The 16,925-nt window shown below is 38.6% G+C and overlaps 1 protein-coding gene across 1 annotated transcript in view; it reads right to left on the bottom strand.

Moving 5' to 3' along the window:
• Positions 1 to 822: 822 nt before the first annotated feature.
• The window catches only part of LNP1 (leukemia NUP98 fusion partner 1), a 34,830-nt gene continuing 18,727 nt past the window's right edge, over positions 823 to 16,925 (bottom strand). Inside the window, exons 2-3 of the mRNA XM_006868648.1 lie at positions 11,476 to 11,706; positions 823 to 1,041 (exon numbers count right to left, since the gene is read on the bottom strand). Of these exons, the coding sequence (XP_006868710.1) occupies positions 823 to 1,041; positions 11,476 to 11,706 (450 nt within the window). The remainder of the gene's footprint in view (positions 1,042 to 11,475; positions 11,707 to 16,925) is intronic.

Raw genomic sequence — 16,925 nt, 5'->3', positions numbered from 1 at the left:
GAGTAGTAATTTGAAGGGGTGATAGTCTTCATCACAGAATGAAGACTCTAGCTGCCCTTGAAGATCCAAAACAGAGAAAACGAATTATTAGGGACAGTATAAGGGAATTCTCATACCTTTTCTTTTAGGAAGAAAAATAGTGATCGACTATGGCTTTATCAAATTAAAGCCCCAGAGCTTAAAGCTGACCTCAGAAAATTAGTTTTCATCCATGAATTCAAAATCATAACCTAAACGTCAACTCTGCTTTTCCCACTTACATGAGCATCACATACATAGAAGTTAGAATCTACTTCTAAAAAAAATGTAGGGTCTTGCCTCAGATTAGGAACGTGAACTCTGGAGTCAGAACAACTAGACTTGGTCACTTCCTCTGCCACTATACCAATGAATTACTGAACTTTTCTAAACTTCCATTTCCTCTCCCAGAAAGTGAAGAATGGTAGAGATTCTTTGAGGTAATGTATTCAAACCCTCAACATAGCCGCTCTCATTAAATGCTGGCCATTACACATACTTACATAATTATTTCTAATAAATAAGTAAACTGAGAGTAAAACCAATTACTTTTATTTAACATTATTTTCAAGGGTGATGTGGAAAAAGGGTTGGTGAAAATGTATAAATATTCTTCTTTACATTTTCAATAATAATTATTCTTGGATTCTTCTTATTTCTATAAATGGGCAACAAAAGAGATCACACTCTTGACTAAAACCCCAGAAGCGTTACAGTATGATGTAAGTCATCTTGAGCACTAATCATACCAACCACCCACTTCTGTCAGTCAGAATCTGCAGACACCCTTGTACAGCTGCTACCCTAGCTCCCAGTATTGCATGGTGGAGGTTCCAAAAAACTAGGTAGCATCTGTAGTTGTGATGTGGAAATAAATTCAGGACCTTTTTTAACTAAGGGAGACATGTATGCTTCTGCTTTTTCTTCCTTCTTCAAGCTTCTTCTTTCCTCCACTTTCTTGAAGCCTCTTATCTCCATCCTCAGGCACTCTCTTTCAGTTCTCTCCTTTCTGCTCTCAGGCCCCTGAAAGAAGAAGGATCAGAAAATGATGGTGCATGAATAACTTCAGGGATAAGCATCAGCATAAATCCAATTCACAAAATGTGGAGATTGATCCATTTCCCAATTTCCCACATCTCAATCATTTCTAAAAATAACTGCCCCCTCAACACTCTCTCTCAATCCTTCTCTGTCTTTCTTTGGCCCTCTGGTAAGCATAGTGGTTACAAATCGGGCTGTTAACCTCAAGGTCGGCAGTTCGAAACTACCAGCTGTTCTGCGGGAGAAAGATGAGGCTTTCTGCTCCTGTAAAGATTTACAGCCTTGGAAACCCTGTATGGGGTCACTATGAGTCGGAACCAACTCAACGGTACTTAACAACAACAACCCAGAGCTTGGGCTCCTAATATGGCACTGTAGGATCGGCACTGGACTGGGAACCAGAAGGTCGGAAGTTCAAACTCACCAGCTGCTCTTTGGAACTCCTATGTTGTTGTAAGTACCATCAAGTCAGTTCAGACCCATAGTGATCCTGTATAGGGTTTCCGAGGAGCTGCTGATGAGTTTGAACGACCGACCTTGAGATCAAGAGCTTCTTCTACAGAGTGCCACACCAAGACTTCAGAAAACCCTTTACAGAGTCGCTATAAGTCAGAACCGACTTGACAGCAATTAACAACAACCCAGAGCTAAGGCAGATTAAACAGTCACTGGACACAAATTTGGGGATCTACATGACACCTTCATTTTCACCTACTAACTTGTCCTTCTACTTAACATTTGATATGTCACTGTAATAAAGCAGACACACAGACAGTACTAGTATTTACAGTTAAAGATTCATTGTCGCAAAAAGATGCAACTCAGGGACATCATCAGGAAGAAACACACAGACAAGGTCTAAAAAGGTTCCCAACATGGATCTTCCATATCCCAAAGAACGAGTTATTAGGAAGCTCTTTGAGCCTTTGTGTTCTGGACTTTTATTGACCAGTCCTGAATAATAGGTTGAATCATGCTTCCTATGGTTAATTGATATCGGTCACCCAAGTGAGTCTTTTCTAGTCTGACCAGCAACTACTTGCCAACACAAATCCTCAGATGTGGCCTGAAAATTCCAGACCAAGGAGAAAGACCACCTTACTTTGGGTAAGCTAAATTCCTTACCCCATAGGCAGAGCTGCACTGGCAGCTGACCATGCTCCACCCTTCTCCTAATAATCAAGGATGAAGATAGAGCTGTTTGCTCAGCAGACTCCCACTTCAGTTTCTAGTAATAAACCTAAGGGTGTTGCTGAAGGCATTAATAATGAAGAAAAGGAATGGAGGTGCTTGAGCATCAGCAGACACTCTATATGAGGAAACTCACTGACGAATGTGATTTCACAGCATGTTAGCATTAATAGTTTCCTGGCAGTTTTTAAAAAGAAAAGTGCCAAGTGAGATCACATATGGAATGTTCAAACCTCCCTGGTGTCCACTTCCTTAAATTGCATTACTAATAGGATATGTATTAAATTTTATTATGACGACTGTGTGAAGAATGGCGTGTTAAGGAATGACAGTCAATCAGATTCCCATAGCCCAATAAGCAGCCCAGTGATTCACAGTTTTCATTTATTTATGGAGCACATACTGTCCTAGAATGAGGCAATACAGCACCAAAGAAGGGAAACCCTACTTTTTAGATCTGACACCTTGGTGGAGGGAGGCAGATTTTCAACGAATAAACCTAAAAAGAAACAATAAAATAACAGAGTAATAGGTGTTATGGTAACTATTGTTGTTGTTACTAGTTAGAGTTGATTCTGGTTTAGAGGAAGCCCATGTGTGCAGAGTAGAACTGCTCCATAGGATTGTTAAGACTGTGACTGTTTGAAAGCAGATCACTAGAGCTGTCTCCTGAGGCACTACCAACCTTGTTGACAATAGTTTACACTACCCAGGATCTCCATGACAACTATTGATGTTGTATTGTGCTGTAGAGTCACTTCCAACCCATTGCAACCCTGTATAGGGTTTATGAGGAACGATTGGCAAACTTGAACCGTCAACCTTGCGGTTCAAACCCACTTTGCAGTCCAGCACATGAACCCAGAGCACCACACCAGGACTCCATGCCAACTATAGATGGATTAGTATCATAGGGAAGGAACTATTTAAGGGCAAGAGGAATTGCTTTAGTTTTGATGGTCAGGTAGTAAGATTCCATGGAATTATTTCATGTACTAACAATATAATGGCATTGATAAATGTGTGATGGTATCTATTTGTGTCTATTTTTTTATAAAATAAATAAGAAAAATCATTTTTCCCCATTTAAATGTTGAGTGTCAGCAGTCTATGTGAGAAAACTCAATCTGCATGACTCTGCCTTTGTTAAGTAAGTAAAATCATTTTTCCCCATCCCTATTTAAATGTTAGAGAATCCCTGAGTATCTGTCAGTAAGCATATGCAATGGTAAATAATGATCAGATGATCAAGATCAATAACTCAGCCCCACAATTTGACTTATGAAGGATTCTGCTGGCTACTGAGGTAAATTTAGCCTCTTTAGTGTTCTAAATTGTTTTCATACTTAAATTGTTTCTATTCTATCTATAATGGTCCATTGGTTAAAGTTAGAAAGCAAAATGATAAATGAACCTGAGCTACTCATTAAAAGGAATATAAAAAACTATATTAACTCTCTAAATGTGTCTCCAGATCATTTTTTCAGATTTATATGGTGTATTTATCTGATCAAAATCCATATTTAGCAGTCATGATGCTTCTAATATTTAGGGAAAAAAGTATAGAAAAGAGAAAATATAGTGATGATTATTTCCAATATGGCTTTTCTTTTATTGAAAACAAAGACTATCTCATCACCTAGAAACAAAATGTGGAAATTATCAAGAAAGGAAATTTAATTTTTCAATATGAAAATGAAAATAATGTTGTTGGTCATGAACAGATCACAAAAGCAATCTCTGACTCTTTTTAATGTTAATACATGTAAATTTTAAATCTGCATATTAGTATGCATTCAATCCCCAGACATATACTACCATTTTAAGGGGGTCAGTTGTTAAATAGGAAAAAGTAAAACGGCATCTGCATATGTTCTGAATTTCTGATTTTTCATTAAGATGAATTTTATGATATATGATTTAAAACTGATATAAAATTAAATATTTTACTTTAAATGTCCTATTTATCATATAATATGCAAAATTTGAGTGATGTTATAAATTCATAACAGATTTCTAGACATTACATATAACTATAAAAAGAGTTATTGAGTCAAAAAAGTTGAATATGCTATCTTGGTTATCTTTGCACTTAAAAGGTAAAAACATGACAAATTAACACAACAAGTATATTTTATATTTTAGAGATAATATGATGAATACCTCTTTAAATAAACTGTTTCACAATCATATTCTTTTAGGGTTTATGATATTATTAAATGAATTTCATATAAACAAATTATGAATTATCTTGAACTTTTTTTGAAGCCACAAAATCAATAGTACACTGCTGAGATTTGAAAAATATATATTGGTAGGGGTGAGGTGGGGTGGAGTAGGGTGGGAGTGGGTAAAATAAGGAGTTCAGGTTAGGACTAGAGCCAGGTCTAGGCAAAGCCTGTGGTTGTTGTTGTTGTTGTTGCTAAGTGCCATCAAATCAGTTCCAAATCATAGCTACCCTGTATCGCATTTCCAAGGAGCAGCTGGTAGTTGTGAACTTCCAGCCTTTCATTTAGCAGTCCAGTGCTTATCCTATAGGGCCACAGCAGGACTCCTAGGTCTAGGATTTTGTTTAGAATTAGGGTTATGGTTAAAACTAGGGTTAGTGTTAGGAGTAGGGATTAGACTAGGGCGAGGAGTAAGACTTGGTCTAGTTCTAGGGTTACAGTTATGTTTAATTTTATTTTTTTTTAAATCTACTTGATTTCCAATTCATTCATTTGAAAGTTTTGTAATTACTTTATTTCCTTTTTTCACATTGTTTGTTGTTGTTATTGCAAACTGCTGTCTCTGCTTCCCTATTTTCAGTCTTGTTGTTGTTATGTGCCATCGAGTCGGTTCCGACCCATAGCGACCCTGTACAGGGTTTCCGAGGGTGTAAATCTTTACGGGAGTAGAAAGCCTCATCTTTCTCCCGCGGAGCGGCTGGTAGTTTCGAACCGCTGACCTTAAGGTTCGCAGCCCGATTTGTAACCACTACGCTACCAGAGCTCCTTGTAGGTTTGTTTTATTTTGAATCTTTGTATTTCTGGGTTGAGTTCTGGGAGATATTGTCATGTATGTTAGTCTCAGGTTGTTTGCTGTTGTTGGTTCTCTGATCAAAGAACTCCCTTTAGTACTTTTTGTAAGGTTGTTATGGTTTTTGCAAATTCTGTTTATCTGGAAATGTTTTAATTTCACCATCATATTTAATGGACAATTTTGCTGGATATAGGATTCTTGGTTGGCAATTTTTCTTTCAGTTTTCTATATATCATCCCATTATCTTCTTGCCAGCATGGTTTTTGCTAAGAAATCAGAGCTTAGTCTTACTAATTCTCCGTTGTAGGTAACTCTTTTTTTAAAAAGCGCCCTCAGGATTGTTTATATTTGGTTTTAAAGTTTGATTATAATATGTCTTGGTGATTTTCTTTCAGGGGTCTATCCTGTTTGGAGACTATTGAACTTCTTGAATGCCTACCTTCTTTTCTTTCATGATACTAGGGAAGTTCTCTTCCAACAACTCTTGGACAATTTTCTCTATGGCTTTTCTTGTCTCTTTCTGTTCTGGAATTATAGTCACATGTAAGTTATTCCTCCTAATAGTGTCCCGCATAAATTTTAGGCTTTCTTTGGATTTCTTTATTCTTATTTCTGATCGTTTCTCTTGAAGATGGATATTAAGAGATTTGTCTTTTAGTCCACTAACTCAGCCTTCTATTCAATTCTACATCTTTGCCACTTCAATGTACTACCAATATCTGAAGTCTTAGTATTAATCATTGGATTTCTAATTACTGTTTTTGTATAGCACCCAATTTTTCATTTATTTTGTCAAATCATTCTTATAGTGATCTAACAAAATAAATGAAATGCTTCTAAAGTTTTTTTTGGGGGGGGGTTCTGCTTGCTTTCATTGATCTCAACAACTGAAGGCACTTTAATAACATTCTTTAAATTCCTTATCAAGTAGTTCTGATACCATATTTGATATTATATTTTCTGACTCTGTATTTTGTCACCTGTTTGAGGCACTCTTCATGTAAACTGAAATTGTCTGTTTTCTCTGAGACATTTTGGTGTCATTGTATTTATACAATGCCTGTTGGGTTGTTAATAATGGGAGTGGCCATGTCCCCATCTATCAGAAAGGCACAGGAACAAGGCAGAACTGCACTCCCTTGCCTCCAACCTCTAGTCATATCCTGTGTCCATAGGCCTGTATGAAGAGCTGCTTGCAAAAGCTCAAGGTGGCAGTGATACTCCACACCAGCTAACAGCCTACCTGGTTTTCTTCTCACTCACAGTTCCTGTTCAGCTTCCTCTTCCAGTTAGCACTCAGTTCACCTCACTGACCTAGTCTCTGGATTCTAGGATCACCATCTGTACCTTCCTCGTTCAATTGGCACTCAAACCACCTCAATGTCCTATCCTTAGGGTTCTAGAATCCTCAAGTTCCCAGGTCTTTGTTGCAGAGGGTCAATTCAGTGCATCTGTCTACTCCACCATCTTGCCCCTCTTTAGATTAACAATGTTTCCAATATGTGTATACCCTGGCTGTGGCTGTGTACCATAGAGACCCTACCTTGTTCCAAATGCACTGTGGTGGTACAGTGGGTTAAGCAACTGCTGATAGGTCAGCAGTTTGAACCCACCAGCTGCTCCACTGAAGAAAAATGAGACAGTCTGCTTCTGTAAAGATTGATAGCCTTGGATAGTCTATGGAACAGTTCTACTCTGTACTATAGAGTCACTATGAGCTGGGCTCATTTGGAACAAGGTAGAGTGGAAATATAGTTTCAGAAATTTCAATCTGAACAGTTCATTTTGTGACTTAATAAAAAAAATCATAAATAATTCATAATCATAATAACTTGCTTATATGAAATTCATTTGATAATATTATAAGCTCTGTTGTTGGTAAGTGCCATCCAGTTGGCTTCAACTAACAGCGACCCTTTATAGGGTGATGTCTAAGGAGCAGCTGGTGGATGAAAAATTAATAGAACAATCATATTTTATGATTGAGGGGTAACATGAGGAATAGCTCTTTAAAAAAGTAAACAATTTCATATTCATAAGTGTTAAAAGTATATAAATGTGAAATCATTTGCTTATTTAGAGATATTCTTCATGTTATCCCTAAAATGTAAAATATACTTGTTGTATTAATTTTCCATATTTTTCCTCTTTAGTGAAAAGATAACCAAAACTGCATATTCCTATATTGATGTATGAGGTCCTGGTGTGGCATTGTAGGATAAGTACTGGGCTGATAACCACAAGTCAGTGTTTCAAACCCACCAACTGCTCCTCAGAAACCTATATGGGGTCTCTATGAGTCAGAACTAACTAGATGCAATTTAACAACAACAATATGAATATACAGGAAGCCCTAGTGGCACTGTAGGATAAGCCCCAGGGTGCTAGCCACAAGGTTGGCAGTTCAAACCCACCAGCTGTTCCATGGGAGAAAGATAAGACTTGCTGCTCCCATCAAGATTTATAGCCTCAGAAACCAAATACAGGGTCATTATGAGTTGGAATCAACTCCACGGTAGTGGGTTTGGGTATGTTTTTTTGTAAATTGATAAACAGTTTAACATGTCAATTTTAAAGTAGCATTTCTTTCACTTTTATTCTAATCCTGCCAGAAGTTCATAATTTAATCATAAGGGCCATTTTTAAAAGTAAAATAAAATAGCTGGCTTGTGCTCTTTAAAAAAACAAAAAGTCAAGAAAAGACTAAGGAACTGTCCCAGATGCAAATAAACTAAGGATACTGGAAACTAGATTTGACACCTGATCTGGAATGTCTCTCTAAATATTATTGTGACAAGTGGTAAAATGCGAATAAGGTCTATGGATTTGATAAAATTTTGTTATCAGTGATTTCCTGAGCTTAATCATTGTACTGTAGTTATGTAAGAATATGTCTTGTCATCTTATTTGGGGGCGGGAGAGAGACAGGAGAGAAGAGTGGGCGTGCACAAATGTAATAGCTCGTTGTTATGGATTGAAATTTTTCCCAAAAACCATATGTTAGATCAGCACTGGACTGAGAACCCACAAGGTGGGCAGTTCAAACCCACCAGCTGCTCCTTAGAAACCCTATACAGGGTCACTATGAGTCAGAACTGACAGCACATAAAAACAACAACATACCTGTAGATGTAATCCCATTTAGGAATAGAATTTTCATTGTTATGTTAATGGGGATATTTCAGTGTGTCCTAAGCCTAATTACTTCTGATGTATATAAAGCAGAATAGGTATAGAAGTAAATACATATTAGGAAAATAGATGCCCTGGGAGGGTCATCAATCAACCAAAGAATCAAGGAACACCTAATCTACAGACAAGGAAAGAATCAACATAGCCAAAACCCTAATGTGGACTTTCAGCCTCCAGAACTGTGAGAAAACAAATTTCTGTTCTTCAAAAACTACCTACTTGTGGTATTTGTGTTGCAGCAATTAAGACATACGTTAACATTTGGAGGAATCCAGGTAAACGGTTTATGAGAATTCTTTGTACTATTCTTGCAACATTTCTCTAAATCTGAATCATATTAAATTAAATAGTAAAAACAAAAGTTAAAACAGAAGCTCTTGATAACAATGGCAGCTGGTCACAATTCTGCCTTCTTTTCCCTCTTACAATTAGTGAAGAGAGCAACCTGCTAAATGGCAATCTTATTCATACAAGGTCATGGTGGTGGTGGTGTGCCGTGGAGTTGGTTCTGGCTCTCAGTGACCCTGCATAAGGTTTCCAAGGCTGCATATATTTATGGAAACAGAAAGTCTCATCACTTCCTGCGGAACTACTGGTGGTTTTGAACTGCTGACTTTGAGGTTAGCAGCCCAACTGTAACCACTACACTACCAGAGCTCCTTATATAAGGTCATGCTGAGCAAAAATGAGGGGCCACCTGCGAGGCAAAATGCATGGTAAAAATCCCAATAGCCATCACTGTTAGGCAAGGCATTGAGCTCAGGTGAAGAGGTATGTAGAAAACACCTGAGCATCTTCAACTGTGCATTCACAGAGCATAGCTCATGAACCAGGAGTCAACACAGCTAAGTTGATTTATTTGCTTTATCAACTGTATAGCTTTGTGTTGTTAAGTGCTGTCGAGTTGGTTCTGACTCATAGCGACCCTAGATAGGGTTTCCAAGGAATAGCTGGTACGTTTGAAACAAAAACCTTATGAATAGCACCTCAGTGCTTATCATACAACATCACAACAGGTTTCTCAAGACATTATTCCTATTTTGCAAAAAAAAAAAAAAAGGATTTTGCTCAGGTGAACATGTTGCAAACTAGTCACAAATTATTATACTTTAATATATTACTTTAAATATCAAGTGAAGTTTACTTATTAGTAGTGAAGTTTCTTCCTCCCCATTCATGTCTTTAACACCTTCATGCTTGACTTAGACTTCTGGGAAGTCACTATGAACATATAGGTCACTCCTGTTCTGCTCTTGGATACTCATTAGTGTCCAAAGTGTTCTTTCTGTATGCTTTTTAAAAAATATGAGGAGACTAAATACAACCATATACTATTTGCAACTGGATTAAATATTAAAGGAGTGGAGCAGTAAGGACAGTTTTCCTCTTCTTCAAATAGTTTTTTTAAAAAGAGAGAGAGAGACAGTATTTGTAGTAAGATTGAAGAAAGCAGGCTCAAAGAACCAGACAACTTCAGTAAAAGAAATATTGCTGGTAAAATCCTCCAGGAATTCTTCCTACACCAGATGATTTCAATGGAAAAAAACAAATTATTAAAAATCTATGTGAGCCTCTGCAATACATAAGACTATAGGTAGAAGCCTGAACATATCCAGATCTCCAGAGATGGGAAATTTCCACTTGCAAGGACGAGCAGATCAGCCTGGAACGGCTAGAAGAACAGAAGATACTTCTTGAAAGAAAGACCTAGAGGGAAAAATGCAAAACAATAGAGGTAGATGGACTGTTACCACAAGAACAAACAAGTTGCTTGCCCAGGAAAAATCAAGGCAAGTGGACGGGTCCCCTCAGTGCAAACCCCCTTCCAAGACTAAGACTCAATGGGAATACACACTCTGATTGGTGACCACGCTCGTCACCCATAAGGGAAAGTGAGGGGAAAACAGTAATGAAGTGGCAAACTAAGCCCTACAATATGGAGAATGAAGCGTTCAGCCGATAAGAAGAGAGGGCATATGCACAAGAACACCCACACTTGCAGATAACAGCCACTTGGACCTGGCTTCAATGACTGGATGATCAGAGCTCAACTAGAAGAAGAAAAAAAAGGAAAAAAAGAGTAAGCTGATGCAATTTGCTGAACTTGACCTACACCTATGGAAGTAGTAGGTCAAAAGAGGGAACAAATTCTTACAGCAAGAATCATACGCACCCCCTCCACACACAGAGTAGACAGGGATGGGCAACTTGGATATTGGCTACCCAAAATGGGGGGGGTAGCGCTACAAAGGCAAGAAGTGACTGGCTTACAAGCTTTCAAGAGGGAACCTAGAAACAGGAGGCCTGGAGAAAGGCAGAATCTCCAGTGAGTAGCATCCAATCTGACTAGGTGGAGTTGATGAAATGAAATGCAGATGGGTCTCTTGTGATACAATAGTGAATAATTGTTATCAGGACTGATTGTGAAGGTTGGAAATGTAAAGGTAAACATTTTATAGCAAGGAAGGAAGTGATTAACTTTTCAGTCTAGGAGCAGAGGTCCCTAGGACCATCAACGGAGAAGAGCCGAGAGCGGGACCCTACCCAGAAAAACAGTGATGCCTGAGATGGAGGCAGAGACAATGACGTGGAGCAATGGAGCAGCTGGGGGCTTTAGATCCAGAGAGGGAGAGCGACTGTGCGCTGAAGACTGGGGTGGGGGGTGGATAGTGTAAGGGGCAGGCTTGCAGCATATACCCATTGGTTGGTTGATGATGCATGTAGGGGATTGTAACCATGGCAATGATACAATGTACGATAGAATGAATGTAAAACTAATGTTCTCCCACGTAAACGATCATATAATTAACAATAAAACACTAAAAAAGAAAAAAGAAAAAATCTATGTACATCTGGGCTATCTTTAACTGGGTGTCATTTTTCAAAAATCTTACCATCAAGAAATAGTAAATGAGAAGAATTTCGATTTCTTCTCCTCAAACTTGGACAGCATGAACACTTTGGGTTTCCTTTTCTAAAATGGTATAAATGTTTAATTGTTCTGTTACATACCAAAGAGACAGAGCGTTTGGTTCTAAAGCACAATTGCTGTTCAAAGGACTCTGAAAATTCTTGAATTTTTGAATGGGATCGTCCATTTGATTCCAATGGCTCCTTGAATGATCCATCTTCTGAGCATTTTCTGTAATTCCTCATGTGGGTCTGACACCGGAATTCCTGGATTTCATGAGAATGTCTTCTAGGATAGTGGTCAGATGGTATAATTTTGGGAAGATCGGGAAACTGGAAATACAAAATGAAAAATTTTACAATCTAGAGAGATTGCACAGTATTAACACAGAAAGGGAATATACATAAGCTACTAACTAAACAAATCTTACATTGAACTTTAAGTTTATCTTTTTAATCAATGAGAATTTTCTCCTAAGATGAAAAATTCTCATTAGCAGAATATCTCAATGTCACTATTCCTTTATTTTAGCAATAATATGAAGCTTTTCTAGCTTCAAATTAATGCTTTAAAACAAAATTTAAATAAAAAAAGAAACCATTAATAATTAAGAAATAATACAAGGTGAATACTTACGTGATTTCAATATAGAGAAGGAATTTCTAAGCAAAAGAGCAATAAAATAAATCATATGGAAAAAAATCAATTTGACAACTTAAAAATAAAGCTGATGTGCACCAAAAGCAACACAAACAAAATTAAAAGGTAGACAATATAAAAATATATATGCTACACATTACTAATATTTTAAAATATCCTGAAAATACATAAGTGACACACAAACATTGTGGCTAGGTGCCGCTGAATTATTCTGATTCACAGTGAGCCTATGTGCAACAGAATGAAATACTGTCCGCTCCTGCAACATCCTCACACTTATGATGCTTGAGCCCATTGCTGATGTCACTGTGTCAATCATTCCATTGAAGGACTTACTCTTTTTCACTGCCCTATCATGCTGTGGGTTAATGCATCAGACTGCAAAGCTGTTGCGGACCGTGTAAGACTGGTCAGAGGTTCAAGGCCCTATAGGCCCGAGTGTAACAAATGAAGCCACTTGGCAGTTAATAGCAAATTGTTTTTCATCAAATTGTTTAGTCATATTTATTTAATTCCAAACATGAGCCCTGGATGTCCACAGAGAAATGCAATATTCCCCTAAATTTCTAAGGTCAAGATTTTCCCCCTAGAACCAAGGCAGTAAAACTTCCTCAGAGGACGAACAAGGACAGGTTTACTGAGATTAAGCAGGGAGGCTCTGGAGAGGAACTGCCCGGGGTATATTCACTTGGGGTGGAGCGGTAAATTCTGGGAATACGGGATTAAGGACAATGGGGACAATGCCCTCGGACCACCCTGGGTTCAATCAGTTTGATCCAAGTGAAGGTTAAACCCAGTAAGGAAGAAAGGAATATTGGTTTAAGTAAGGTTTACTGGCTTAACTTATCTTAAAGATTGTCTTGTCTGAATAATACCATTCTTCTTCTGTAAAGATCCCTCCCCGCTTGGTGTGAAGCTCCTCCCCTGAATAAAGCAGAGGCCCAAGCCTCCCCAGGTGTGCATTACTGGTTGGAAGGCTTGGAGTAAAGATTGCGGTGCATTACTGGTTGGAAGGCATGCAGTAAAGATTGCAGGGCAGTGAGTTGCTGCCTGCAGAGGCCATGATACCTGTAGTCCCAAGCCTGCCCACCAGTGATGTATCCACCCTGGCTTTGGGGTGCCTCATTGTCTCCCTTCTTCTGTTTGTCTGTGTATTCTTTTGCTATCCCTATCGCCACTGGATCTCCCCTCCTTGTGAACCAAATCCTTGTGAACCGCACCCATATGTCGAGGTCAGACCCCGACACAAAGCCATTTGAACTGCAAGGTCAGTGGTTCAAGCTCACCAGTTGCTCCTCAGAAACCCTATACAGGGTTGCTGTGGGTTGGAACTGACTCAATAGTACTTAAAAACAACAACATCACTTTACTAAGCATGATGTCCTTCTCCAGGAATTGGTCCCTCCTGATAGCATGTACAAAAGTCTCTCAACCATCGCTCCTAAGGATCATTCTGGTTGTACTTCTTCCAACTTCTTGCAGTCCATGGTACTTTTAACATTTGTCTCCAAAACCTTAATTCAAATGCATCACATCTTCTATAGTCTTCTTTATTCATTGTCCAACTTTCCCATGCATATGAGGCTACTGAAAATAACAAAGCTTGGGTCAAACTGACATCTTTGCTCTTGAATACTTTAAAGAGGTCTTGTGCAGCAGATTTGCCTAGCGCAACATATAGCACCATTTGATTTTTTGACATAAGAATTGATAATGAATCCAAGCAAAATAAAATATTTGACAACTTAAATCCTTTCTCCATTTGTTGTTGTTGTTGTTAAGTGTCGTCAAGTCGATTCTGACCCATAGTGACCCTGCATAGGGTTTCTGAGACTGTAAATCTTTATGGGAGCAGAAAGCCTCAGCATTCTCCCACGGAACAGCTGGTAGTTTTGAACTGCTGACCTTAAGATTAGCAGCCCGATTCATAACCACTACGCTATCAGAGCTCCCTTATCATGATGTTATTTATAGGTCCAGTTGTAAGGATATTTGCTTTCTTTACATTGAGGACAACTCATACAGAAGGCTGCGTATTTTAAGTCCTCTGCACTTTGAGCATGAAAGGTTGTATCATTTGTATATCACAGGTTGTTAATGAGTCTTCCTCCAATGCTGATGCCATGTTTTTGTTGATATAATCCAGCTTCTCTGATTATTTAATCAGCATACAGATTGAATTGTCAGGATGGTGCAGGATGAGCAGTATTTCATCCTGCAGGCCATAAGGTTGCTATGAGTAGGAATCAACTCTACAGCACTTAACAATAATACAGACTGAATAAGTATGTTGAAGGGATGCAATCCTGATGCTCACATTTCCTCATTTTAAACCATTCAGTATCCCCTGTTCTATTCGAAGGACTGCCTCTTGATCTATGTACAATTTCCTCATGAGCACAATTAAGTGTTCTGGAATACCCATTCTTTGCAGTGATATCCATAATTTATCATGATCCACACAGTTGAAAGTCTTTTCAAACTCAATAAAGCACAGGTAAACATCTTTCTAGTATTTTCTGATTTCAACCAAGATGCATTTGACATCAGGAATGATATCCCTTGTTCCAGGTCCTAGTCTGAATCTGGCGGTTCCCTCTAGATGTGATCTCCAGCATCGTTTCGATCACCAGGGCCATGTTTTCTTACCACTGATCCTTCCTCTTTGTTTCCATCCTTGGCATTCCAACCACCAGTATATATCAATACGTTTTGAGTGCATGTTTGATCAATTTCACATGAAGAAGTTAGTATTCTCTTTCATCATCACTGGCTTTAGTGATTGGTGAGTAAATTTGAATAATAGTGGTACTAACTGGTCTTCCTTGTAAACATATGGCTAGTATCCTATCACAGACAACATTGTACTTTAACACAGATCTTGAAATGCTTGTTTTTGATGATGAATGTGACCATTCCTCTTCCATTTGTTGTTACTGGCATAGTACACCAATACTATTTTGAATCTGATGATTATATGTCTTTATTTCTTTTAGGAAACTTCCATTTTTTTCTAGAGCCATACTTTGTACATTCCATGTTATGTTTATTAATGCATGTTTGCAGCTGTTTTTCCTCATTTTGAGTTATGTCCCATCTGCAAATAAAGGTCCTGGATGTTTTACTCTATTCGAGTCATCACAGTCAACTCTGCTTTGAGGAGGCAGCTTTTCCCTGGTCATATTTTGAGTGCCTTTCAACCTGAGTGGCTCATATTGAGGTACTATATCTGGTAATATCCTGGTGCTATTCATGTTTTCATTTTCTGGCACTATATCTAACAATGTTCCACTGCTATTCATAAGATTTTCACTAGCTAAACATTTTGAAGTTAGGCAGTGAATAAAGAAGACCATAGAAGAATTAATGCATTTGAGTTATGATGTTGGAGGAGAGTACTGAAAGTAACATGCACTGACAAAAGTACCAACAGATCTGTACTGGAAGAAGTGCAGCCAGAGTGCTCCTTGGAGGCCAAGATGGCCAAACTTCATCTCTCATGCTTCAGACATGTTATCAGTAGGGACCAGTCACTGGAGAAGGATATCATGTTTGGTAAAGTTAAGGGTTGAAGAAAAAGAGGAAGACAACCAACGAGATGGATTGACACAGTGGCAGCAACTCAGGCATAGCAGTGACTGTGAGGCTGGCATAGGACCAGGCAGTGTTTTGTTCTATTATGCCTACGGTTGCTATAAGTCAGTACCAACTTGATGGTACCTAACAACAACAACAACAGCTCCCCACATCACAGCAACATATGTGTCACTACAGTACAACAACTCAACAGACGAATGGTGGACAGAGAGACATTGTATTTTTTTCAACGCAGATGTTAGCATTGACATTATTGTAGATTGTGATCTCTACAGACAGACACAGAGGTCAAAAAATACAATACCATCAATGCTAAAATCTGTATTTAGAAATTATCAAAGGGCAGACAATGCAGAGAAGACAAACTTCTTAAAAGAAATGTAACCTTTGCTCTCTCAATTTCTTTCACACCTCAATCTACTCCAATCTAGCTTTTGCACTCACTACTGCTTGTGAACAGGATATTAGTGCCCATGCTACCAAAATCTGTGAGTACTTTTGCTTCTTCAGTAATCCTATAGATTGAATTATGTCTCTCAAAAAGGTATGCTGAAGTCTTACCCTTGGTACCTGTGAACGAGACTTTGGCAATGGGGTCTTTGGAGATGCTATAAATTAGGCTAACCTGAGGTCATCCTGGAGCAATTATTGCTGTTGTTAGGTGTGTGGAGTCAATTTCCATTCATAACAAAAAAAAAGCAAAACCCTACCCAGCTGTACCATCCTCACAATTGTCCTCCATTTGATCCTATCGTCATTTCCACTGTGTCATTCAGCCTTGTGGATGTCTTCCTCCACTTTATCAAGCATGATGTCCTTCTCTAGGGACTGGTCCCTCTTAATAATATGTCTGGAGAGAACAAACAAGATGGCAGATTGGGTAGACGTGCAATGAGGAGCTCCGTCAGCAACAACACAGAATACTAGACCAAGCAGGCTCAGGGGATGGTGCCAGAACTCTGAACCACATATAAAGGAATATTTAAAAGGTTGGAGGCTTACAGCTAGGGGAAATTGTAGCAGAAGCAAGAAATCCATTGCTTTCTAATTCAAGATGCTCAGCTGCTCCCAGAGCCACCATCTTGGGTGAGACCAAGTTGGGGAAGGATCAGAGCAGCCATGGATGCCTGACAGAACCACAGAGATAAAGGTGTGGACATTTTTCTTTTTTTTGTATCAGTTCATTGGTCTCTCATTGTGCACCTCCATTCTGGTGACTACAGGGGATGCCTGAGCAAGTGGACACCCCACCCACACCCCCAGACAGTTCTACTATGCATGTGCACAGATCTCT

This window comes from Chrysochloris asiatica, unplaced genomic scaffold (genome assembly GCF_000296735.1).
Source record: "Chrysochloris asiatica unplaced genomic scaffold, ChrAsi1.0 scaffold00120, whole genome shotgun sequence".
Lineage (NCBI taxonomy): Eukaryota > Metazoa > Chordata > Mammalia > Afrosoricida > Chrysochloridae > Chrysochloris > Chrysochloris asiatica.
Note: the sequence above shows the minus strand (reverse complement) of the source record. Positions and strands in the feature narration are given on the sequence as shown.